Source organism: Molothrus ater, chromosome 6 (assembly GCF_012460135.2).
Source record: "Molothrus ater isolate BHLD 08-10-18 breed brown headed cowbird chromosome 6, BPBGC_Mater_1.1, whole genome shotgun sequence".
NCBI classification, from domain to species: Eukaryota; Metazoa; Chordata; class Aves; order Passeriformes; family Icteridae; genus Molothrus; species Molothrus ater.
In genome coordinates, this window is record NC_050483.2 from 45,044,608 (window position 1) to 45,070,800 (window position 26,193).

At 37.5% G+C, this 26,193-nt stretch overlaps 1 protein-coding gene across 2 annotated transcripts in view; it reads right to left on the reverse strand.

The window, feature by feature from the left end:
* Positions 1–23,132, reverse strand: part of PTPN21 (protein tyrosine phosphatase non-receptor type 21) — a 44,055-nt gene extending 20,923 nt beyond the window's left edge. For both annotated transcript variants that reach the window (XM_036384345.2, XM_036384344.2), the window contains exons 1-9: positions 22,736–23,132; positions 18,973–19,346; positions 9,204–9,373; positions 6,490–6,587; positions 4,815–4,882; positions 4,298–4,368; positions 2,886–2,973; positions 2,595–2,683; positions 122–209 (exon numbers count right to left, since the gene is read on the reverse strand). In XM_036384345.2, the coding sequence (XP_036240238.1) occupies positions 122–209; positions 2,595–2,683; positions 2,886–2,973; positions 4,298–4,368; positions 4,815–4,882; positions 6,490–6,587; positions 9,204–9,373; positions 18,973–19,152 (852 nt within the window). In that variant the 5' untranslated portion in view covers positions 19,153–19,346; positions 22,736–23,132. The remainder of the gene's footprint in view (positions 1–121; positions 210–2,594; positions 2,684–2,885; positions 2,974–4,297; positions 4,369–4,814; positions 4,883–6,489; positions 6,588–9,203; positions 9,374–18,972; positions 19,347–22,735) is intronic.
* Positions 23,133–26,193: the final 3,061 nt, after the last annotated feature.

Sequence of the window (26,193 nt, forward strand, 5' to 3'; positions counted from 1 at the left end):
CATACAGCTCAAAGCTGCTAAATATATAGATAGTAGGTTTTAACCTTTGAGTTAAATTACCAGTCTTAATTTTTATTTTTTTTTACTGATGACTTAGTGAAAAAAATAAAAATGTACTCACAGTTTGGAACTGAATTGTCTCTTCTTTGTTTGCCAGTTCTAATGCGAAAAAGGATTTATTGTGGGACATGTTGGCAATATCATGCCACCTGCAGACAAAAGGGACAGGATATGACTGGACAAGCTCTGATTTTCAAACCTCAAAAAATGCAACTGCAAACCAGAACCACCATCAAGAATGTGGATAAAGAACATCCTCATGAGGGGACGAGGAGGGGCAGACACTGATCTCTTCCATCCTTGGACCAGTGACTGGACTGAGGGAATGCCCTGAAGCTGAGTCAGGGGAGGTTTAAGCTGGATATCAGGAAAAAGTGTTTCACCCAGAGGGTGGTTGGGCACTGAACAGGCTCCCCAGGGCAGTGGACACAGCAGCAGCCTGACAGAGTTCAAGAAGCATTTGGGCAATGCTCTAGGAAAACAGAGTGATTCCTGGGGTGTCCTGTGCAGGGCCACGAGTTGGACTCCATGGTCCTGATGGGTCCCTCTCAAGACAGTATATCCTAAAAGTCTATGATTTTCTTAAATACTATTTTATGATTCTGTGAAAAAGTTCATTAATCTATCTGAACAAGTTGTAGACCATCACTTCCATACCATTAATGGCTGCTGAAAAGAAAACATGTATGTGACTAACTCTTGGTAAGATGTAGTGTGTACAGTAAGATTATTACTTGTCTTCCATTTGAAATTCTTCCAATTATTGCAAAAAAAAATCAAATTTAGACAAATTTAGTCATCAGTAAATTATAATGTCCAATCTGCTTGAAAGCAAACCCTACATTCCAGGGGAAAAAAAAATTAAACCTATACTAAACAAAGCCTTTAAGGCATTATTATGCATATTTTCTAGAACTCTTATACATTGACAGAAGAAAAAAATTTAGATTGCATAAAATATATTTATTCTTCTTCTTTTTAAATGCAAATTTAGCTTGAACCATTAGTATTATGTTAGTGTACATAAAGCCTGTATCACAGATTTATTAAAAGAATATTCTGCAGTACACAAACACATGGAAAAAGCATGACCTGCATATCGGGCTGTCTCTAAAAGTGTTTACATGACTCCCACTTTCATTACACAGAGGTGTCTGTTAGCATTTTCCATAGCTATTGCCTCATGTATATATGAGGTAGAGAAACATTAATGTCTCCATTCTGATGTAGAACAAAAATCCCTCAAATTTAAGGCCTTGGTTCATAAGCCTTTGTGGGCACAACGATGAAATTACCTGAACCAATCTCAAGCATAATCCAGTCTTTGTAAATCATACTAATGGGTCCTTTGTCTGTGCTTTATTGCCACCCAAATAACATGATATTGCTACCCATGATGGAATTGCCCATAGTCATGCAACTAACAAGCAAAAGAGCAGAAAAGTAGATCCTGAAATTGGAAAATAAATACTTTCTGATGCTTCCAATGTGCAACTATTTTCCTATGTTTACAGACACTGCATACACAATTCCTTGAGAATTTATGTGAAATGCATGTACAAAGCTTTATTCCTCTCCCTGTGCATTTGGTAAGTACAATTGTTGTTCAGTGCTGTAGGAAAGCAGAGCAGACAATTAAAAAGAGCTCAGCATCAGCTCTCCTATCACAGCTGAGATAGAAATTTTTCTGAAGGACATTTAGCAGTAGTGAATTTCTAAATCCTGCTAAACAAAACTAGTGACAGAAAGAAGCAAAGCTGCCTACTTTCTCTAATCGCAGAAAATCACCAGCAGTGAAGTTTCAGTAACTGCTGGACCATAGGATTTCAATATTTCTGTTCATATTCAGTCAAAAATTCAATCCTAGAAGATTAAAGTTCACTAAGAATAAACCCTTTCTTGCTTTAATAAAAACTAAATTGTCAAGACTCATTTTATAAAAAATCTCAATTTTTTTTTTCAATTTATTCTGAATTCTGCCCAAAGATGCCCAAGCAACAAATCTTAGAGTCAGTGGGAATCCATTTCTTGTGAAGACTGAATTTTAAGTGTTTAGGTAAGTCAGAGCTCTGTCTACAATTTATAAGAACATTCAATAATAAACTAAAACAATGTATGAGTCCAAAATAATAAAACATTATTGTGAAACTCTCCACATATAATATATGAAAAGAACTTCTGGACAATTTCACAAGTGAATATTTGTATATGAATTGATGTGACAATCTCAGAATTTAAGATGCCCTATGTGCAGAGAATTTCTCCTTTTTGATTCAATAAATATTTTGCAATGCAACTGTATATTAAATATTTATGTCTTAGAATTAATCTGTCTTAAAGAGATTCATTTAGAAGTTACTTCATGGAAAAATTCTCACTGGCTTCAGTATTCACTGTAGCATGATGACTATGAGACTATGTTCAGGTTTATCAAATGCATCAATACACATAATATCTAAGAGTCATTGATGCTTGTGAGAAACAGACTTAAAATGTGAAGTTCACTACGATATTTATGAAAGAACAATACTAACCTAAACACAACAGGAGGACGACCATTTTTGTGTTTCACAAAGATACCATCAAGACATGCTCCAATGAATATGTCACTTCCTTGACTGTCCTGTAAAAAGTTGCAAAAAATTATGCAAGTAGAGAAAAAAGTCTTCAAAAGCTAAGTTACCTAAGAAACAACTGCTTTTATTAATTCTGGAGCAGAAAATAACGGGTGATTTGGGGTTTGGGTTTTATTTACTTTTGGCAGGAAGTAAGCACTCTAAACAGGGAGAAAAGGGCAATTAGACAAAGATCAAAACATCATTTACCTTGGCAGGATAGGTCTCTTCACCATAGCCCTCCATTCTTTCCACTTCTTGCATATATAACATTTCTGCATCAGGAGGAGTAAGGCCTCTACAAATAAACCAATAATCAGCTAATACTGCCACTAAGAAAAAATCATCTTTGTTTTACTCTGAAGGACACTGTCAAAGCTTGAGAAGCATCCCCAGGACACCCAGGCAACCATCAGATCGTGCTGTTTCTATCTGTACCAACAGCTGATGCATTTGGCTCAGCCTCAGAATCAACGCTTCAATTCTAATAACTTCTTTCTCTCTGGCATCTTTAGGGGTAAATGGCAACAAAGACTACTAGTTAATATTACCATCTCTACTAATGGCAGACAATTATCATACTCTTGATCAAATCCAGCACTGTCTCCATGTTTCCTCACTTTACCAGAGGCACACATTTTCAAGACATGAATGTCTTCTATATTGCTGTAGGGGAAATAAGAAGTCTGGCACTTTACATTTCAGAAAAGACAGCTTCATCTTCTAAATGCTGACTATTTTACTGTAATACTTTGAAAGCATGAGGAAAAGACCTGTAGGTAAAGGTAGAATTCTTTATAATTAGACCAACTGACAAAGACAGCTTTCTCACAGATTTGCAGCAGTACCAGAGGGCTTAAAAGCTTGTGTTTACCTACCCCCCCACATACCTCAGTTACCTCATAAAAGAAATTTCTACCTGAAAAATCCTGTAATGCTCATTGTTATGTCTCTCAATACTCTTTCAATCATAAATCTCCCAACTTCTTCACTTTTTCCTAACATCATGAAGATTAAGTTTTCTTTGCTGAACCTGAACCATGCAATATTGTTACAAGCACATTTTAAACATAAGTGCAACTACAATTTTCAAACCATTGTTTTAAAAGAATACAGGGAGAAATATTCAGTATTACTCACACAGTCACAAACATTTTTCACTAATGAACTGATACAGAGAACACAACTTTCTTTTGTCCTGGACTATGGCACCTTAGCCCCCTTCTACCTAAGATCATAAGCATTCTGGCACAGTCACTGTCTCTGCATTTCTCCTGCCTTTAATACCTCCCAATGTTGTTTATCAAGAAACATCCTTACTGGGGTCAGAATTTCACATGAACAAGAGTCAGAAATATGATACAGGTGAAGTCACACTATTTAATTGTGTCCCGTATTCTTTTCAAGCTGAATCCTCTAATTTATTTTACTAAATATTCTGTTATGTTTTTCATTTTCATTCAGCAAAACCTCTTGTAACTTTAATACAGATGTATCAGAGAAAAAACTCATTTAAATGGGAAGTGAAATTAGTCCAACTGCATTTCAAGATTCCCAACTTTCTGAGCTACAGAAGCTACTGAAGACTGAAATTAAGCATTGAAGAGCTTTAGACATGTTACCTGTACTTCTGGTGTAGCAAGGCAACTTTCTGTGTTGCTTCTTCCAATATTTTTTCTTCTTGTAGCCAACCCTTAAGGTAAAATAGCATTTGTGGAATGAAATGCAAAAAAAATCTACAAAATCAAATGGTTATAGTTTCTTTAGACGTGCAAATCAACCCTTGATTCTAGCCTTGGAGCTTAGATGCTGTAATATGCACAAATAAACCCCAAAAGCATAAACACTGTTTTGAAGTGGTTTTACTCACTCTCCCATTTGTACCTCAACCTTCTTTTCAGTAAAATATAAAATAAAATTGAGAAGATCTTACTACATCTTTGTTTCTGTGTAATATAAGATGTCATATCTCACTCCAATCTCAAAGAAAACCTTTACTTAAATTTGACAGCCTAGGGAGCAGTAAGAAAAATGGATCATGGAGGTTTCCTAAAAATTATCTGCATTTACCAATTTTAAGAAGGATTTAAATTTGTCAATTTAGTAATTTAAATGCACCATTTTAAAGAAAGTACTTACCACTGGAAACAAAGCAAATCTTTGTAGAAACTCCTGAGATTCATACTGATCATAGTCTCCAAAGTCCGCTAAAAAATAAAAAAAAAATCTTGAATTCAAACACTTTTAACAAAATTATTCAAAACCCAATTAATTGCAGCAGGATCTCCAAGTAGCAAACTGCCATCCTACTGAACTACAATCATAAAGCAAAACAACAGAACAAACCAACCAATCATGTTTATAAAGAGAAAAGGTCAAAAACTCCCATCTTTTTACTTTGTTCAGAATGATTGATAACACTCCTTGTGGAATAAGAAATGATAAAACACTTCATATAGAAGTTATTGCTATGAAAAGGGAGCACCTCTGACACACTAGGCAGTGTTTAGAATTAACCTATTGTACTGATTTAAAATACAGATCATTCTTGAAACAGCAAGCACTGCTTCTCCTCATTCACCAGCTAACATTACTGACCTACCTGGTATAAGCTACTTCAGTCATTGGAGCATATCAATTTAGAACCTGTGCTTTTTTTGAGGTTTTTTTCACTGTGTTATCAACATATACACTTCATCTCTTATACAAGAGTAAGAAATGAAGGTGAAAGCTAAAAGGATTAATATTTTCCATCTGGAAAGATGGTTATATTGAAAGATTTCTATAAACAACTCACTGAGCAGAGAGACTGCTTTACACTGTCCAAATACATACAAATAACACAGCAAGATTTTTTCAGTTGAAGGCCATTAGAACCTGGCTTGGATTAAACAGATTCACTGTTATATAAACAAGGTATTAAAACCATTTATCCTACTCCACTGGTAACCACATTTTCAAGAAAACATAATCACCATCTTTATTGTGATACAACCAATGTATATAACTAAATAAATTTTAAAAAATATCTTTGTGTATATGTTGTATATACTGCCAGTGATTTTAAGTCCTGTTCAATTTTGGCAGTTTTACAATTGCTGTTAGATGTACTGAAGTGGCATTCACTGTGAATGATATACAAATAACAGTATACAAACACACTAAACACAGCTGTTGGCCATTACAAACTTTTGAGAGATTTAGCATCAGACAAGCAGGGAACACAAAACATGATCAGTGCAGACAGCCTCAGGACTAGTGTAGACTCCATCCCATCTGACCCAAGCTAGGAAAAATGAAGCTCCTTTTCACACAGGAATCATAGAAATGTGTTTTCAGAGTGATTTGAACACAAGAACTGCTAACAGTCTTGCACACTAACTTGAAATATTCTTATGTGATAGGAAATTTTGGATAAAAAGTAGAAATACAAGTACATTCAAAGTTGCTTATTTATGAAGATATGTCAGAACAAAGAGTCTTCGTTAACAGAAACAGAGGAAGGGTCTGTTGGTGTAGGCAGACAACTGAAGCCTTTTCCCCCAAATGAACTCCAATGCCTAATTCAAATCCAGCTCCTGAAACTACATGTTAGATGCCCAGGTACACCTCTGAGGACTGCAGAGAAGCAAGTTCAGGGCCACTGATCCAACTGCTGCTCTCCTCAGCCCATATGGCAAAGTCCTAAGGAGCAAACCCCTTTCATAACTTAATGAAATTAATCTCTTGAGTGACATAAGAAAACAGGCAATAGAAAATATATCCCTAAAGCTTCTAATGCAACATTAGCTAGTTGGTACTAGTTCTTACTTACCCTGAACAGCCAAACCAGCCAGATGTATTGCTTGTTCCAGTGTGCAAGGAATGTTGCCCTCCAAGATATCTTTCTTTAATTGCAAGTAATACTGATACCTACAGGGAAAAAAAAAAAAAAGAAAAAGCTAACATGGGCTTCTTAATTTTTAAGAGAAAGTAGAAGACTATGCCTGCATTTCCAATTCCTCTCTGCATTCCCCAGTTAGAGTAGAGGGTAGTCTTCCTTATCATTTGGACCCACTACTTCAAGGCCTTTTAAAAGTCCTGCCTCCCTTAACCTTCACATATCATTCTAGAATCAGTGATCTTAAAGAACCTCTACAATTTCTATCTACTACCAAACCCTCTTCTCTTTTTTTTCCTCTTCCTTCCTTAAAATTTTTGTTATTGTCTCTTTAAAACATTCAGTAAACTGCTGCTAGGTTGCTGCATTCTCTTCCAATAGATCTAACAATGTACATTCCCTCAATCCCAGTAGGGATTTTCATCTGCATTACAACTTCTGAGTACATTTTGTTCTCACTTTCAAGGCACCCTTTTTTTCTTTTAATCTATGTTTTTCCTGCATCATCTCTCATACATGCAGCCACTACTACCCGTACTGTTTGTCCACAGTCTGAGCCACTATGTGCCTGAATTCTTCTGCCTCTTTCTGCCACTCACAGGACATTTTATCTGGAGCCCCAAACACGTCAAAATTGCCAGTACATCTATACCAACTTGGCCACAGAGGACATTTGTCTTCTGTAAGTCTAGTTTTAAAAAGTTCTTCCTCATATTGTATGTTAACTCTGGTGAAGTAAGGTTATTAATAGTGAGAACATGGAAGTACGTGCTGTAATCCATTCAGTGATTAGAAAGGTCAGGTAAACTCCACATAAATTTTACTCATGTTAATGGACAGCTCTCTTCCATCACTGTTACTGCCCTGTTATAATACATGGATAATTTAAAAATATTGTTTAAACTCTTGGGCAACCTACTACAAAAACCCAGTATATCATCTGGCAGTAAATAACATTCCTATACAACACACACAACAACAGCTGGTACTAAACTGTGACCTTCAAAAAATGGAAAAGAAAAAGCCCAAGGCATTTGGGGAATGCGTCTTCCAAGTCAAGAAGCAGAAGGTAAGCTCTTTCCATACAACTGCTATTAAAAGTAAATTTGTAGATAAAGAATTTTAATACTACCTTAACAGAGCACATCTCTTTTTAGCTATAACATTTCCTGGTGTACATTAAACATAAAATTTGCTTGAACATGTTCAATCTCATTTATATCAAACAGGCATGAAAAAATCCATAGATTTCCGAGACTAACCCAGACACTTACTATCAAAGTAAGTACCATGCTCTAGGACACAAACATAAGACTGGCACATAAATTCCTGCTTTCTACCAGGTAGCACACTGCCAGATTTTTGTTAAAGCTCCAGTATAAACACCATATTCTTTAAATAAATGCCAGAGAAGACTATTTAAGGTTTTTCAGGCAATTTAGCTTCCCAATGCAACACCTCGATCTCACTGTAATGTACAACAACACAGAATCTGAACCAGAGATTTTTGAGCCCCTAAAATTACCAAGAAATAGCACAAAACTTTGGAGTTAAAAAAAAAATAAATCAGCAATTACACATAAACCCAAAAACGAAAGCTGTCAAGCATTGAGCAGTAACAACAGCACCAGTGTCTGCACCAAGAGGTCTGCACCTGGTGACCCTGAAAAGCTTTCTCATCACAATTAGCAGGAAAGGTATTTTAGGAACAGAGACAGTTTCATGTAACCACAGAATAAATTAAGATGAAAAGGACCTCTGAGCGATCATCTGCTTCAACTCCCCATTCAAAACAGGGCCAACTTAAAGGTTTTTAGCTTAAATGATTTAGTTAATACAAGCACGTATTTTTGATAAAACAATACGTGTCTATAATCCAGCTATGGGGTTTTGTACCCAATTGCCAATTAAAAATAATCATTAAATCAGAACTATACACATTAAGCTATTAGAAGCCAATGTACAGGCCCATAGGAATAACAGGTATTTATGCTCAATTTTACTTTTCCCTCTGCAGTCAGCAGCAATTATGTGATGTTCCCCGGTTTCACAGAAGAAACATACACATAACACCAGAACTAATATCCATATTTATGGCTCAGTGATACACCCAAAAAAAAAAAAAAAAAAAGAAAGAATCAGAAGCCAAAGTAGCCTGTAGTGCCAATGTACTGTAGGAAAAGAACAGAAAGTACTGAAAGCAAAACAAAGAAAGCATAGCTTAATAAAATCTGCAAGTGCTTTGGGCAGGATAGATGTCCATGAAAGCAACATATGGATCTTCAAAACAAAAAACAAAAACAACAAACAAATTAAAAAGTCGAGCAAATTCAAAACAAATTCAAAAGTCAATGAAGGGACTAAATTAAAAGTCTGACCATGCAGGTAAGCCTTTTACTTAAAACAGGTTTGAGCAGATTCCTAAGATCACAAAAAAAAAAAAATAGTTGCTTGCTTAGTTTATCACATACTTTAATTATTCCAAAGATAAATTAGCATACAGTTTGAACATAAATTCTATCTAAAATAGTTTTCATTTCTATAAAGGTAGGGGAGTGGAAAGCAGACAACTCTTAAATAAACTATACATTTCAGAATGTTGAGAGCAAATTTATAAAACACATAGAAGTTTATACTATGAGGTTTACCTGGTAATCTCCTGCTGAAGCTGAGAAACAGTAGGCACATAGAACACTACTCCAAAATACACAGTTGGCTCCATGGCATATTTGTCCAGCTGCTTTTTCAGAGGCTTGTCCAAATCTACCCATCTGCGCTGATTCTGCTTATTATAATACCAGAGACTGAAATATGTAATCTGAAAAAGAGGTGTTTAATGATGAAAAAAAGTTAATATTATGATATTAGATAAAATATACTGGATGAAAGTCTTGCTACTTAGAAATAAATGTTTTAAAGCACTGAGTAAGGCTATGGATTATTGAAAACGTCAGGGAACTGCAGAGACATTTACCATAAAAAGCAGACATTACCTCCAGATAACCAACCCAGGTACATAAGGTCCCCCACCTAAAACAGCACCAGAACTACTCTTTATTTGGAAACAGTTCATAACTCATAACTCTGTTGTGGCCATTCACAGATGCTAGCAGTAGACATTCATGTGTGACAGGAAATCTAAGGGAAGTGGGGAAGGCAAATGGAAAATGGCATGGGACAGCAGTAGGGCAAAGCAAGGCTCCTCTGGGGACCTGGTAGGAGGCTCCCAGGGGATGCTGAAGGACAAAAGAGCACAGGACACCCATGCTGTGGTTGTTGCACACACAGTCAGCCTGTCAGAGCTGTAAAGAAAATCTGGAACCCCATGAGTGGACTCATCATCCTGTTTAGACTGGAAACTAAGATGTGTGTATAAAAATTTTCAAATGTGTATATGGGCGAGTTTTTGCAGGAATGTACTGAAGTGGCCTTCTTCTACTAAAAGCTGTAGCTCCCCAATGAATTTCAAATCTGTCCTCCACAATATCAAAATGCTAGAGCTTTTGAGAAAACAACAGTAAATACTTTTTTTACTAGGGAGACAATTTTTCCATGACTAGTTGACGGAAATTATTGATTTAGAGAAATCATGATAAATATTCCCTCTGCTTTATAAAACTCCATCCTTAAAAACTTTATTTTGTGTAACTTAAAAATGTCTGAAAATATGTAAGGAAAAATATTGGATTAAAGGTGTTGGCAGTTCTACAATTTCTAAATACATTAAAATTTATGTAGGAAGGACTTGGAGAATTTTCATGTAAATACCTACAGATCTAATTGGTAATTCTTAACATTTATCTCTCTCCTTTGGTTAAAACACTTCTAATTATGATAGTTTTATGATGATATCATAATTATGATATCTAGTTTTGCTATGATAATGATATGAATATTTTCCAGTCCATATCTGTTTGCTGGTCCAGAACTGAGCTAAATAAGTATTGTGGGATCAGATTTTAGTCAATATAAACATAGTGGAGAAATTAAATTTTTTTGGGGTGACTCTGCAGTATGGATTTAGAACCATACTGTGGAGCAAGAGAAAAATACTCTGATCCAGACTCCTTCTGGGAGAGGATCTAATAAAAATGAGTTTGTGTCGCTCAAGATGCTGTCCAGTGGGATTTTGACCTTCCAGGGGTGCCATCCCTCAGCCTCTCTAGGTGGTCTGTTACAGTGCACACTCTGTGTTGTGTTTTGGCTTGGTCAGGAGTGGCCCACTCAGGCAAGATATCTTCCTGCTCTGCTCTATCTGCTCCTTTTCCTGCTCATGCAGTGAGCCATGCATATGCTTTAATGAGCTCAGCTTTTGCTGGGAAGCTGTCCTGTGCTCTTTTGTCCTTCAGCATCCCCTGGGAGCCTCCTACCAGGTCCCCAGAGGAGCCTTGCTTTGCCCTACTGCTGTCCCACGTCATTTTCCATTTGCTTTCCCCACTTCCCTTAGATTTCCTGTCACACATGAATGCCTACTCCTACTAAAAGAAATATGGCTCTGAATATAAATAATATAAACAACACATTTGTTATTTCCCAGTCCAAGCACACAAAGTTTGCTGATACCTGAAACGACATTTTATTTCTATTCTTCAATCCCCCAATCAATAGATGACCACCACCACCCCACAGGGATATTATGAAGACAGTATCTTCAATTCCATAAGATGCTAGGGAAAAAACCCCAACACTAGAACCACAGAAACACCATTACAAAAGAAACATCATGTTCACTGCAATATCACATGCTAAAAAGGATAGAATGTACTGAATGACTGACTCCTCCTTAATCCTTCCTGCAGACTGAGTAAGGAAAGGAATGTGTGTAAAAAGGTGTGTTTCTCTTTCATCCCAAGACTGTTAACAGCATGCATCCAGTCACAGGAGCCAAAGTTAGGCCAGGATGCTGACATTCTGCTCTGACCCAGCCCAATTCTCTGACAGGACAACCACATCAGCCTCGGACTGAGCACTAAAATGTGGAACCACAACGTTCTGGGCAAGGGCAATGGCCATGGCAGAGACTGAAAGCAAAGGGTAAGAGCTACAGCTGAAAGACTTGTATAGATGATATCACACAAACACATTTGTAAACCAACTGAAAATACACCCAAAAACAAGTACAGCAATTGTTTGAATAAACTCACTTGCAGCCTTGGTGTACTTAAACCTCACAGAAGCACAAATGTATAACAAAGGTGAGGAGAAGAGACCACAAACATTGCCACTGTTACAAACTCTCTGATGTAAAAATACTCCTGGTTCTACACCCTGAATTCAAACTGAATGTATAGACTATTTTTTAAGGCATGATGATGACTTGAGTAGATCTATTTCTTGGACACACTAACCACTTTTTCTTGCCTACACACAACTGAGCAGTTACTGGCATAACAGACTAAGAAAAATGTTCCACATTTTAAAATATCCTCTGGAATCCAGCATATCGTTAAGCCATGCAAAATACTACAGACCAAAGTTGGTCTTCTAACTTCTATGCAAACCTTTCATTTCACTTCAAGGGCAGAATTTGATCCTGTGAGTTTTCAGAGGAGCTTATGCACCCTGGAATATTCGCACTGATTAAAATAGAACCCACTTTTATTCATTGCTAAAACATTTTATTATTAGCAGCTCAGGACAACATCCAGTGCTAAAAAGAATGCCATGACATAATTCTTAAAATATGTTAAGCTGTTAAGATTAACACTACTTTGAGGTTTGTTTATTTTAGTGACTTATTCATGACCCAACCCCTCTGAAGAAAATCAAACAGAAATAAAAGGAACATATAATTTCTGCACAGTTAATTTCTACCTAACTTGCTTTCTGACACCAGAGACAGTAAATATTTTTGCATAAAATTTCAAGAGCTATCAAGAACACAAAAGTACCAAAAGCCCCACACAGTATTCCCAGCCCACAAGCTGGAGGGAGTGACTTCATCACTGAGGTCACCCAGAATTCCCAAGCTAAGCAGAGGAGTTTCTGCAGGTTTGAGTGCCACAAAACTCCATTACTGCAGGTGATGACACTAGATCCTCTGGCATGATGTACAGTGAAAGTCAGAGAAGTGGGGCTGATCAGCCTTAGAAGAGACAAAGTAAAATCTTACTGTGGACTTAAGCTGCCTAAGAGCAGGACACAACAGAGAAGTAGAGCCAGAGTCTCCTTGGAAGTAATCATGGCAAGTATGAGAAGCACTGGGGACAAAGTGCACAGTGGGAAATTCCAATAGATCAGGAAAAAAATTTCACAACAAGACTAGCCAAACACTGGAACAGATAGCCCAAAGAGGTGTCAAATCTCTATCCTTGGAGGCACCTGGGTGGTAAACCCAGGCAACCCCTGAAGCAGCTGATCCTCCTGAGCACAGGTAGGACCACGCAATCCTTGGAGGTCCCCTGAGGCATAGCAGTGTTCAAAATTTACTTCAACCTTACATATTTAATAATATATTTTCCAGGTTATGTCCATATCCTGTGCTATAAATCTTACAAAATATGTCATAGATTACCAAGAGACTGGTTAATACAGTGCCTTCTAATTAATGCATTTGGCTACCTGCCTCAAGGGTACCTGAGGAATTCCCATCCTAAGATCTGAGGAAAAAAATCAGAAAAGATAAAACAATAGTAGACAAATGCAGTCAAAATATATTTCCAGGCTTTTCCTCTTTTACACTGGCTTTACCTCTTTTACAAACTGTAAGACTTCCCGGATCAGAATGCTGAAAACACCTTTTCTTATTGAAGGATAAGCACTGCAGTCAAACTCATAAAATCCCAGTTAGCCCAAGGGCTCCACCACATCTAGCTTTATTATATGCTTGGATACAGAACAGCTCCTGCTATCAGGACAGCACAGTTGAAATAAACCACATGCAGGAGGACTGGGTCAATAATCTTGTACTAAGCACAACTGGCAGATACCAAATAAAAGTTTTTCCCTACGCTCACTGTTAAGAGATACAGAAGGAGACAACGGGCCTCAAAAATTCTCCAGAAACTCCATTCTTATCACAACAGACAACCTCCTCCACAAAACATCCCAATCTCTACCTGAGAAAGGACTTGGAGCAGCCTGGACTGGCCAGTGTACAATATCCAAGATTTCCTGGAAGAGGTGGAGAAAAAAACCTCTGTGACTCCCATCATGTAGCAGCCACCAAGCAGAAAGTAGCACTTCTCTATTTACCACCATGACCAATTCTTCTTGCAGAAATAGGAGGATCACTGACAAAAATCCCTCCCTTTCCCCCATATTGAAGCTATTTAGTGTAGGTACTTTTGTCTACACTTTTTTTGTTGTTCCAGCACTGACAAGATCTTCAACTGTAGCTGCAGGAGGGAATATTTAGCAGAATAGTTGTATGAACAAAGAGACAATTTATTCTTAAATCTTAGTTCTTTCATAATGGAAATGTTTTTTTCCCAACATTCACACAATTATTTTCCCCTAACTACTCTAATATGGATTTCACAAATGCTATTTAAACAAATTAATTACCAACTATAGTTTAAAGCAAAACAGAAGGGATAAGAAATAAACAAGCAAATCAATATGTTGCAAGGTAATCTGATGCATTCTAATTTATTCTAATGAAACACTGTACAAATCACAATACACTATGTTTCATATCCTTCAACTATCTTGAATAAACAATCTTCTAACAAGCAAGGAAGATTCTACTCATCAGGACATTTGACAAAGGTAAGCTGACTAATTTACAAGCTAAAGAGCCATACCTTCATATTGCACAGAAAATATTATGTCCAAGTTATATTTTAACCTCTGGCAGAGATAGGTCAGTTATCAACATGACTCAGAAATGCATAAATATACTTTTTTGAAAAAATCATGTTACTTTTTCCCACCACTGTTCAAGGCTCTGAGAAGGATGAACTCACATAACTGCTTTTGACTTCACCTTACACATCAGTAATATTAGAAGTATCATGTTCCCATTCACCAGAGGCTTAAGTTCTGATTGCTTTACGAAAGGGAAAAATTTCAAAGTCTAAAAATACTAAACAATAACCTAATGCCTTTGCTTCAGAAGAAAGAAAACCTCTTCTGTCAAAATTGGTATAAAACTGTACAGCAATCCACTGACATGATGGTAAACAAAATGCAATTAAGTGGCATATTCAAATTCTGACTTAACTTTATAAAAATGCTAAAGAAATCAGGGGCAGGGCTTCCTAATTGCCACTATTGTTTTCATGGTAAAACCTTCATTTTGTGCTGCTCAGTATATGACTGACTGCAAACCCTTTACCAGAATGTATATGTTCTTTTAGTCAGAGGAAGGAAGAACAATAATTGAACTGAGGCAGCTACTGATTTTTGCCTAACTGCTCTGTCCTTCAGTTTATCTTGGTTCCTAAATTACAATTATCACACTCTTATAATTAGTCTTTATTTTAGATGATTCAAATTTGCTTTTCAATAAAGCAGCATCTTTTAAACTAATCAGATTACACATGGAAGAATGGCATTCTTATATGCATTCCCCCATGTCAATTTCTCCTTTCCTAATTATCAGGAAAATTTGGTTGAGAGAGGCAATCACAGAAGTTCAACTACAAGCACTGCTTCTCCTCCTATTTCTACAAGCATCATCTAAAATGTTGTCAGACTTTGATACAAGACATAAACATAATTGTGTTCATGATCCCTCTGTCATGGCGTGGCCCAACTCTCATTTGTCAGTCAATATGGTTACTGATACATACAGACATAAAAATATTTATGGTTGCACTTGGTCTGATTTTAAAGGCACTCTTTTCATATGCAAAACACATTTAAGAAACCACCACAATGAATTAAAGGTATCTTTTTGTGTTTTCTCCAAAAGAGAACTGATGTTTTAGAATTCAGAGCAAAGTTTTACAGCATAGTTCAAGCATTTCCGAAGCACTGTTTCAGAACTTTGAAGTTATTCAGGATCCAGATAACCTTGGTTCCTTTTCCTCTGCATATCCAAAACAAACACAGGAACTTCCATATGCACAACACATACACTCCACAGAAGTTCCCTGCCATTGGTTCTTATTTTTGCACTCTACCACATATCTGCAGTTAAGTCAGACTCTGCTTGTACACAGTATCAGAATTTGCCCCTTCTCTCTGGTTTAGAAGTGCTGTGCTGTTTACAAAACAACAACAATAACAAAAAATTAACAAGAGAAAGACACCAGTTATAACATCTCCTGCCAAACCTAGCTAATGTACTAATGTACATTGTAGCTATATTACAATGTTTTAAAAATCTCTATATTTTCAAGGATTTCATTTGCATATTCATGCCTTAGATGCAAGATTAGCACTGTTGTACATACTTTTTAAGGTAGTTAACCAGTAGAGAACTCAGCAGTTTTTCAAAACTTGTGATTCCAGAATGGTTTTCTGTACCACCTTTTTGCATAAATCATGTTTGGTTATAGTTCTCCCAGGGGATAGAAGACAGACTGTTCTACAAAGGTAAGTAACTTATGTTCACTATTCCCTTTGGCTTCTTTCCCCAGTTCCTCAGTTTAAGAGAGCTGGATTACATACTCATGCCTGATGAGTCACATTCTAGGAATACCAGAAGATACTCAGTTTAATGAATTCATTTCACTTTTCTATAAAGTTTACCATTACGTAAAAAAAATAAAATTGTCAACATATGTAAATCTTCCTAAATGCTAACTATGTGTCCATACTAGTACACAACTTGGAAATTGAGAAGTACTAATTGGAAAATGAAAAGAAAAACAGTGTTTAGCCATGCAATGCATAATTTGAAGGTTACTCATTTACATAATGATCTGTTAAAACAAATATCTTAAAAGATGGCACACCATTAAAAATAGTTCAGTTCAACTGTCCAAATTCAGTAATTCCAAACTACACCAGAGAGAAAGAGGTATTTACAAATGTTACCACTCAATGTGTAAAAAATGGTAGAGATTCCCCTAATGCCACATGCAGTAAACTGTTTTGAAGATGCTTTGGAACTGCTTGTCCTAGCTGTGGAGGCCATATACAGTAATCTGAAACTGATACCTTGGATGTGAGAATGGTCCCCAGTCTCAGTATTTAAATAAACAGTCATACTTTCATGTTGAACACTTAGAATTCAACTTCATACTTTAAGGCTGCTCAGTGAACTAAAAATAGGCAACTTCTTACAGAAATACTTTGTATTTTACTGCATCAAAGACTAAAGTTGTTTTTGCAGGTTTAAGGAAAGTGCTGAACACATTTTTCTTTCTGAAAACTTTCTACTAAGCAAGCCATCAGGAGTGATCCAGTATCTGCTTGGCAAATCTGACTATTTAAAGGCAGAACAACTTTTTTTGAATGCAAGCTCTGGAAAGTAATTTATATCCCTATTTTCCATTCCTTTTTATTGCAAAACATTTTCCTGCCAAAATAATCCATGCAAGAATGCATGACTGAAGGAATCTGCTCAGAGTTCAATAGTGTACTGTCAACTCCCTTATTCTGATATATGATCCTTAATTGAGGGAATTGCATCTCTTGCTATCTTTTTTTTTGTGTGTGTGTGTGTGTGTGTGTGTTTGTTTTTAAAAATATATTTAGGAGTGCTTCCAAAGAACAAGAAAATGAAGAATAGCTGAAAAAACTGCATTTCCAGCACTCTGTGACTGGTTCAATAGAAGCTAGTAGTCATCATTCAGGAAGACAAAGCCTTTGCATTTTGCAAACAGCAAAACTTCCATACTTTCTGTGACTAAGAAGTTACATCTGAAAGTAGACAGATAAAATTGACAAACTCCATTCACCCAACAATAATTGAATTCTAAATATACGATATCTGATGTGTTCTAAGTAAACACTAAGGCTACAAGCATAGCTAGATTCTCCTTTTGTTACAAGGAGAAAGATTTAAAAAAGAAGACATACCCTTGCAAAGAGCTGCATTTTCCAAAATAACTGTACACTAAAAAAACACTTGGAGACTCTACAAGAATGCATATTGCAATTGAAAACAACCATAATAAACAAACTCTTATGGCTTCACGTCTATTTCATTTCTTATTATTCTTCTACAGAAAGAATAAAAAGCATTTTTGAAAACAAATGACTATTTATAACATTTCCCACTGAGGAATCCTACAGTAATGCATGCTTTCTAAAGTAATAAATGTTTGCAGGACTGAGTTCTAAATATATTTGCTCAATATTTGAGCAAAGTTACCAACAGTTGCCATTTCTTGACAATAAAAAGATAATATTTCAAAAGATTATAGTTATAAATGCAAATATTTATTACTAAAAATTTTCACAATTACTCATATTTTGGTTACCTAAGTCCAGGGCTTTCATCCTGTATTTGAATTCCATAATCAAAAGGTCATTCTATGGCAGACTACATAACAGAACAAAAGGGTATTTTTCAGAACAATATTAGCAACTCTAGACTTGTATCACCAGTTTTCTCTCCTGCCCACCAGAAGTGCACATGCTGTCGTAGTTCAATGACTCCAAAATCAACTAAACGAAACCTTTCAGACTCTAGGGGGAAATGTCAGTTCACCCAGAACTGAGAGCATTCAAATACTGCCTTCAAACCACCTGTGCTCAAAAATTTTATAAAATAATGACATTGGTTCATATGTTGGTCATCTAAGTAGATTTCTATGAACATTTCAAAGCTTAGCATTTCAGAAGGAATTCACTCAACACAGAAGGTGTAGAAATAATCACTAAATGTGTGGAAGAGTAAATTTCAGTTCCAAAAATATCCTTCAAAATACCAAGTATGGAGATTTTGGGCGGAAAACAGGTTGAACAGATATTTACATATTCAACTAGCACAAACTATCTTGCCATTAGGCCAGCGCTCAATCTATATGACTGTGTATGAACTCCAAGACAGTGTCTGCCAATATATTTGTGGTATTTAAACAAGCAAGACAAACAGTTGGTAACTGGTACACTTATCACATTTTGTGCTTTAGATTCTTTCTACAGCACTAATCCATCAGAAAAAAAAAATACACACAAATAAAAAGCTGTCTTATGACTCAAGTCTTGTTGTAGTTTTCAATCATGTTGCTTAGGTAGAAATTATTTTCTTCCTTTGTGGGTTTTTTCAAGTAGAATTTTCATCAATGTCATGTTTAAAAAACAGTTGCCCTTTTTTTTGCTGCATTCTAAGCTTTTATTCACTGATACTTCTCACATTTCCTCCCCTTGAACATTCCCTAAACTCTGTAACAACTTTAACAACTGTTTAGGAGCAATCCAAGTCCCCATAAAGACCAGAAGGTGAAGAAACAAGGGGAACACAGGACAGCTGCTCCAGTAGCTGATCAGCTGATCACCCTACATGGCAAGGAGTTACCACATAGGTCATTGAGCACCAAAAACTAAAGTTACGCCTTCACTTGACAACTCACTTACCTCCCGCAATTCAAGCCTCTGAGCCACTGCTTCCAGACTTTCCTGGCCTGTGCTTTCCACTGACAGTGTGAACTCCACAAATTCATTGTTGAGCAGCTGGATACGAGCCACCAAGCAACTCTTGCTGGATACTGTGTAACGTCGAGTTCGTTTCAATTTTAACCCAAAAGGTAGAGGCATCTTCTTTTTCCCCCAGAGATGGTTAGTGATAAAGAGCTACTACCACTGAGACCTTGAGAGGCGGTGAGAAGGCACCTCCTCTCAAAAGGTAAGGAGCTGTAAAGTCTCCAGAGATCAACCAGCAGCAGCAGTATCCATTAAAGCCAAGCAAGTTTTCCACCAAGAGACAAGGAGAAGAGACATCCACTGGAGTCCTAGTAAGGAATGAAAGAGAAGTAGTACAAGAATCAGAAATACTTTGACTGAAAAGGGAATGGTAACATGGGAAACATAACATGTATATTTTTTTCTAAATCTAAATAATCAGTCTACCTTTCCAAAATGCAGGGCTGTTATGTATTCAAATAATGAAATAAGTTCCAGAGTTTCAGGTTTTTCCACAATGACATTGGGTTTTGGCAAGTTGATTTCTTTTTTTTAAACTCACAAGTGAATAATGAATCTTAATCATGTGTGACTGCAGTGTCTTAAAATAAGTATTTATAAACTGAATTGGTATTTAAATAAAATATGTTTATGAAATCTGAGTTGCCTAAGGTATTTGTAATACTGAACAAAGACATTTTCTTTACGAGCAAATCCAGCAACCTGGCTTGTTTTTCAGAGCGTTGTGCAGCCTCAGCCACTATCTGCTGTTGGAGTAAACACAAAACCAAGCCCCATAAATGATAAAGGGGAAAAAAAAAAGGCAAGGGAGGCCTTAAAACTCACACCTTACCAGACAATTAAAGTGCAATTCCTTTAATCTTCCATGGATTACAGCAAGTCGTACCATTATTCCTCATGCTAAACTGCTGTATGATGCTTCAGGTTATGCTTTGCCTCACCAAGAGAATATGCAAATTCTGAGGACCATTTATTTTCTAATTCTTCCTTGAAAAACATACTCTTACCCAGACTACAGGTAGCCACCCATCTCCCCGCTTTTTGCAAGCACCTTCACGCCTCTTCTCCTGTCAACTCTATTCCATGCTTTGCCTTCCTCCTTTTCCAAGTGTTTTCTTAGCGCACGCCGCCCAGTCTGTGAAATTTGTCACAGAGTGACGGAAAGGTCTGGGCTGGAAGGCTCCTTAGCGATGCCCCCGTTGCACGCCGCTGCCCCGGGTCAGGGATGCCATTCCCTCGGCGAGGCGGCTCTGCCTGGGCTGGGCGTGCGGGGCGGCGGCGGGAGCGCCCCCGGAGCCGCGCCCGGGCCGGGCAGCGCCGCTCGGCCCCGCCGCGCTGCTGCCTCCGGCCGCGGGCAGGAGCTCTGCCCCTGCTCCTCCAGCGGCAGCGCCGCCCCGACGGAACGGGAATGAAAACAAACGCCTACTTTGCTTCTTGATTTTTATTGTTTTTCCAGGCTGGCATGTATTAGTAGCGTATATTAAAAGGCACAATTTGATTTCTGAGGACTCTTAGGATGACCAGACAGGAGGAACGTGCGGGTATGTGTTTCTTTGGAATGGAGGAACAAGAAGAAGTAGTCTTCCTAGCACACCTGCTTTTAAACTCAAAGGAATAGCTGCAAACACACAGATACCACATTCTCCTCGGACATTCATATACCCACCTAGAAACTTATCCAACATAACCACAAACTCTTTAGGCTAAAAACCCCATATCAGACTCCCTACTCCCCAGCCAGCAGCACTGCAAAGAAGAAAGGAAGGTGGAAAGATATTAAAGGCCTACAATGGGGAGAAAAAGGAGAGAGCACAGTGTTTTTTTCTCAATGACATCTTTGCAACCCTACTCCAAAGAATGACCAGAAGCATATTTCATGACCTCGTTTGTGATAATCTTGAAGCAATTCTATCATTATCATCAACAGATACCACCTAAAATCTCAGCTGAATGAGAAAACTACCCCACCCAAACACCAACAAATTCGGTTTTGGGTGTAGCTGTAGAAGAAACAACAGATAGCAACAGGTTTCCCTGAAAAATTTAGGATTACAGAGGGAATCCTCACATTATTACTCCCTCTGCACTTTGATCCTCCAAATCCAGCCCTGCTTGAACAGCATGCAGGGAATGCTCTACAGACAGAAGCTTTTAGTTCCCTGTCCACTGCCAGCAGAATCTTGCACTGGGTTTATTCCTGACAGAGTAACTTTTAGCTGGCTGACCTTAGCTCCTGTCCTCGAGGTCCATTTTCCAATACATTCTTTGCACAGTTAGGTGTCTTCTTTGGTGCTACAGCAATGAGAGAAACCAATTTACTCCTCTCTGAAAGCTACAGTCAGAAATGCAGAAGTGCAGAAAATCTCAGGTTTTATGGAGTACCACTGAGTGTGAAAGACTTTCAATCTTCTATGTCCATATCAAGGGTTAGAAACGTATTCTAAGAGTATTTGGGGAAAAAACCCAAAACAAAAATCACTAACCAGAGGCTAACCTGACAAGTGAAATTTCCAAACCATCTAATGCTGACATGAGGCAGCCTCAGACTTTCAGTTATTTCACTATGCAAACAGGTAGCAATGCAAACATAGGAAGGAAGTTTAGAGCACAATGTGCCAGCCAGGAACATTCTCCAGGTTATGATCTGTTGTTTACACTGAATGCTCCACTGAGCATTTACCCTAAATTATTTCATTTTTGTATGCCTGACATAATCTTCATGACTTCTGAAACCCATCTATAACAAGAAAAACTCAAGTAATTGACTTCCAGACCACGTCACCAAAGACCAATTAAAAAAAGATTCCTAACATATAATATTGTAGAACTAAGACAAGTTTGCTGAATAACAAACAAATGGGGTATCATTCAGTACCTTCTACTGCTAGCCATGTGTAGTTCTTGCAAACATAGCTGTGCTGCTTTTATTCAGCAGCTGTGCATTCTGCAGTCCTAGGTGCTCTCAAATTTGCCTGCTGCATTACTTTAAATTCAGACCTACCTGCATTGTTTTAAGCTACTTTAGCAAAAAACTCATGGTTACATACTGCCAGGAGTTACAAAGCCAACTGATGACCTTTACAATAACAAGCTTTTATTTACCAAGCCTGGAATTTTCGTGCAACAGCTAATAATGTCTTTACTGGCCAAACTTTGTACCTTTATACTTCAACAGCAACCTGTAGCTTCAAAAATGCTATATTAGAATTTCAGCAACATGGCCATGACTAATGTGTGATTACTGAGCACTGTGATATCTTCCTCCTTTACCTTCACCTCCTACTCCCCCCTCAATTATTACCATTTGACTTTACAATTTTTTTTAAATAGCCTGCATAAATGACAGTAATCGAAATAAAACTGCAGTATATCGTGGTGAAAAAGGGTTCCTATTACTTCACATTCTTGAAATACATATATTTTTATTTCACAGATATTTGGGAGCCAAAAAAGTAATCAAAATACTCCACCCTCTCTTTGTTTTACCAGTTAATCTTTGACATGACTCTCGGACTCTCGGAGAGAGCAGCAGTAAGTGCATATCTCAGACTTAGCTCACCTCCAGAAGCACAGTCCCACAACCAATTTCAACCATTTACTTTTCAAAAAGTAAGTGGTTGAAACTCTACAGCCTTACAGTACACAGCAGAGAAGATCGCCCGCTATGTGTTTACTGTGCCCGCTGTTTTCCCCTTACCTTGCACCGCGATCCAAAGACACCGGGTCTCCTTTCACATACGTGTAGCCGAAAAAAAACCCCAGCGCTCCAAGGCTTCTTCTGCCGGAGCCATCTCATCTGTATTCCTCGGGAACTGACTTACTGTGTTCCTCCCGTCCGAAACAGCTGCTAGCTCGGCTAACCCACCTTCTTCTCAGATCACTCATAGTGAAAACATTCCTCACTTCCTGTCTCAAAAAACTTGCTCTGGATATCATTCCACTGGGTAAAGAGCTGGGGGGGTGGAAGAAAATACTACAACAAAATAAACCTGTGCCAGCCGGCTCTTCAGGCGGCTTCTTTCATGTGACGCTGTGCCGCATGAGCGCAAATTGCGTTCTCAGAAATATTTTCGAATCGGCCGTCCCTGGGTGCCTCTGTGTGTGTGCATTTAATTTCTTTTCCTGGAGGCGTTCCCCTCGCTCTAACCATGCGGAAGGATACGCTGAAAGAATTAAAGCGAAGGCCCGTATGCTTGTAGCCCATTACCTCAGAGAGTTGGAATGCCTGGCAGGGAGAATGTCAGCAATGAACAGCTGCTTCTCTGGCTACAGGGGCGCTACAGAAATAGGGGTTACAACAAATAGCAGGCAATCCTTGCTTTTTTTAATCATATGATCATTTATTTTAAGCCTTTCCAATTAAGGCAAATGTCTTACCAAAATTCTGTGGGTGTTATTTTCATGCAGCTTGGAAAAATTTTCAAGGTTTAATCCCTATGTGCTTTACCAAATGACCTATGCATATACATTTATGTCCTTGCAAAGTTTCAGCTGTTAGTGAGATACACAGAAAAAAAAAATGCAAACTAAAGGCTGATCTTTCAGTCTGTCTGGACTTAAAAACTCCCAAAGGTGTCAGTAGAAATTATACCCTTAAGAACAGCTGTCTTAGCAAGCTTTAAATGCATATAAATTCAGGACTATTTATAGTGTTTAACTAATACAAACACCACAAGAGGGGCTGTGCTCCAGTCTCACAAGTATATGAAGACCTCCATGTGCTTGTGTGCATGTGAAATCAACAATTGTTGCGTGCAATTTGGAATATTGGCTCTCCACATTGAGTGAACTGGGTAAAAATTTATACAAATTTGGAACCAGTCAGAGATGAGGAAAAAGGTAAGTGAGTATGTGAACGCTGACTAATAACTGTAAAACCTAGAAAGTGTTTTGGTAATGTGAAGTGCACAAACATGCTACTGTCTGAGCAGGTCTAACCTGCAGGTCAACTATGCAAATAGCAAGTTGCTCACGAGGACACTAATCTCAGCTGAAATATGTAGGTAATTTTGTACTAGAATGAATTCTTCTGAGTTATCCCTCCTAGACACAATCATCTTCCCTGAGATCAGAGTATCTCTTTTTTATTCCCCTCCATACATCAGCCATAATTATGGTGAGCAGTCCATAAGCAATATATAAGCCATTAGTTGGGGGAATCTTCTGTTGAGTAAAATAAACTAACCTCGAACTAGCCTAAATAAATAATCTTTGTTAAAGGTGTCTGCTAGAGAACAGAACTGCAGTTATTTACTGGAGAAAACTGACTGATACAATGTATGAAAAATCCAAGTCATGAAAATTCAGGTTTACAGAGGCAACCCCTCCTATTTCTAAACTATTCATACTGGAAACAAAGTGTCAATTCTCATTTCTGCCACATTTCCTATTCTAATTCTTCATCACACCCTTTTCCTGCCTGATCGCCTGCCTAGAAATTGCATTTATTAGACTCTCCTTGCTTTCCATAGTTAGTTCTTGCTGCATTCTCCTTATTTTCTTCTTCATTAAAGACAACACCTCATCTTAAAAGAGACAGCTATGACATTGTCAATATGTTCCTTTGCAGCTTACATCTCCTTTTGAAGCTCATCACATTTGTATTCACAAATAATTATTTTTCTTCTGCTTTTTCCTTCTTATAACCCCAGTTTGTGGCAAAACTTTGTGGTTTTCCACACTTTCTCCATATTGCCCCACCTCATTTTTTTTTATCTCACCACCTCTGTATTACCTGCTTTGCTCCAACTATCAACTCTAATAAAAGGGACAGAGACAAAGGCATCCATGAACATGTGATGGACTCTGGAAAAGATACATCAGTAAGATGTAGAGTGATTACCTAAGGGCACAGTACTGAGCTTCTGCTTCCCCCTTTAAGTCCCGGCCAATACTCACAACACTCATGGTTCTTGACCTCATCTTTGCTGTACTCTTTATTCTGTTTTGGAAGTTTATGTGAGGAAATGAATAATATCCCAGAGCTGAATTTTGCACCCTTTGTTCTATAGGTACAAGGGAAAGTTTCTGTCCACTGGGTTGAAGATGGCCTGCTACTTTTTTTTTTCTCAGAAAAAGGAAGACATCCTCCCTTCTGAGACAGGTTTTTGGAGGGTTGGTTTGGTTTTTTTATCTTGGTTCAAATATGTGATTGCAGCCTGAATGTATCAGGCGATAGGTGGAAGTTTGATGCAAATATTCACCTTATTTCAATTCCACAGGAACTCTCCATCTGGTCTTTGTATTGACTAAAGGTAAAACAGAAAGTTGGAAGCAAGCCAAACAGGAAGCAGAATCAGGCAGCCTCCAGGCAGAAAAGTGGTATGCAAGTATATACTCCTCAGCCTAGTGGAAAGTTACCCATTTGTGATAAAAACACAGGCAGGATAACCCGGAAACTGCTAGTTAAAGGGGTTTTCCCACAGTGCTGAAACAATGAAGAAGTCATGTGGAAAATATCTTAATTTACACCATGAAAAATAGTAATGTCATGAACTGAAAAGTCAGAATACCTCTAATTCTAAATCTGAAAGCTGTTCTCTAAAGAAATTCACTTTATTCATCATGTTTTGGTTCTGAAGCCTTCCTGTTTTTTCATCATTCTATTTCTTATTTGTGAGAAAGCAAGAGATGGTTGGGTCTTTATGCATCATTATATATTTTTGATGGTAGTAGAGAGGAGTGCTAGAAAAATGACCATACCATATGTCTATTACATGCTTGAAGCCTGCAATTTCATGTGTACAAGATTCATTTTTACTTAGAAGGCACTGTAAAGTGTTGAACATGTTCTATTAAGTAACTAATTAAGGTTATAGAATTTTCCTATTAGAAGAAAACAGGCAGTTTTCCTACACAGAACATAGTGCTGAACTTGAAGAAATGAGCTCCTCCTATTAGTTGCAAAGGAAACTTTCCTCAAACACAGTAGCTTTTTGTAGAGTAAGTCCTTTACTGATTAAATAAACTTAATTCTTGTTTCTGTACTGCAATAATTATTTTTCTTTTTCCAATACTACAACACAGTACAACATAATTGAAATCTTTGTAATCTAAGAAAGCAAAATGCGTCTCTTAAAGGTTAAAATGGAATGGTGTAGTTAAACTGATTTGTTATTGGTTCTCTCTTGCTGTAACATCAGTGGAGTCAGGCAA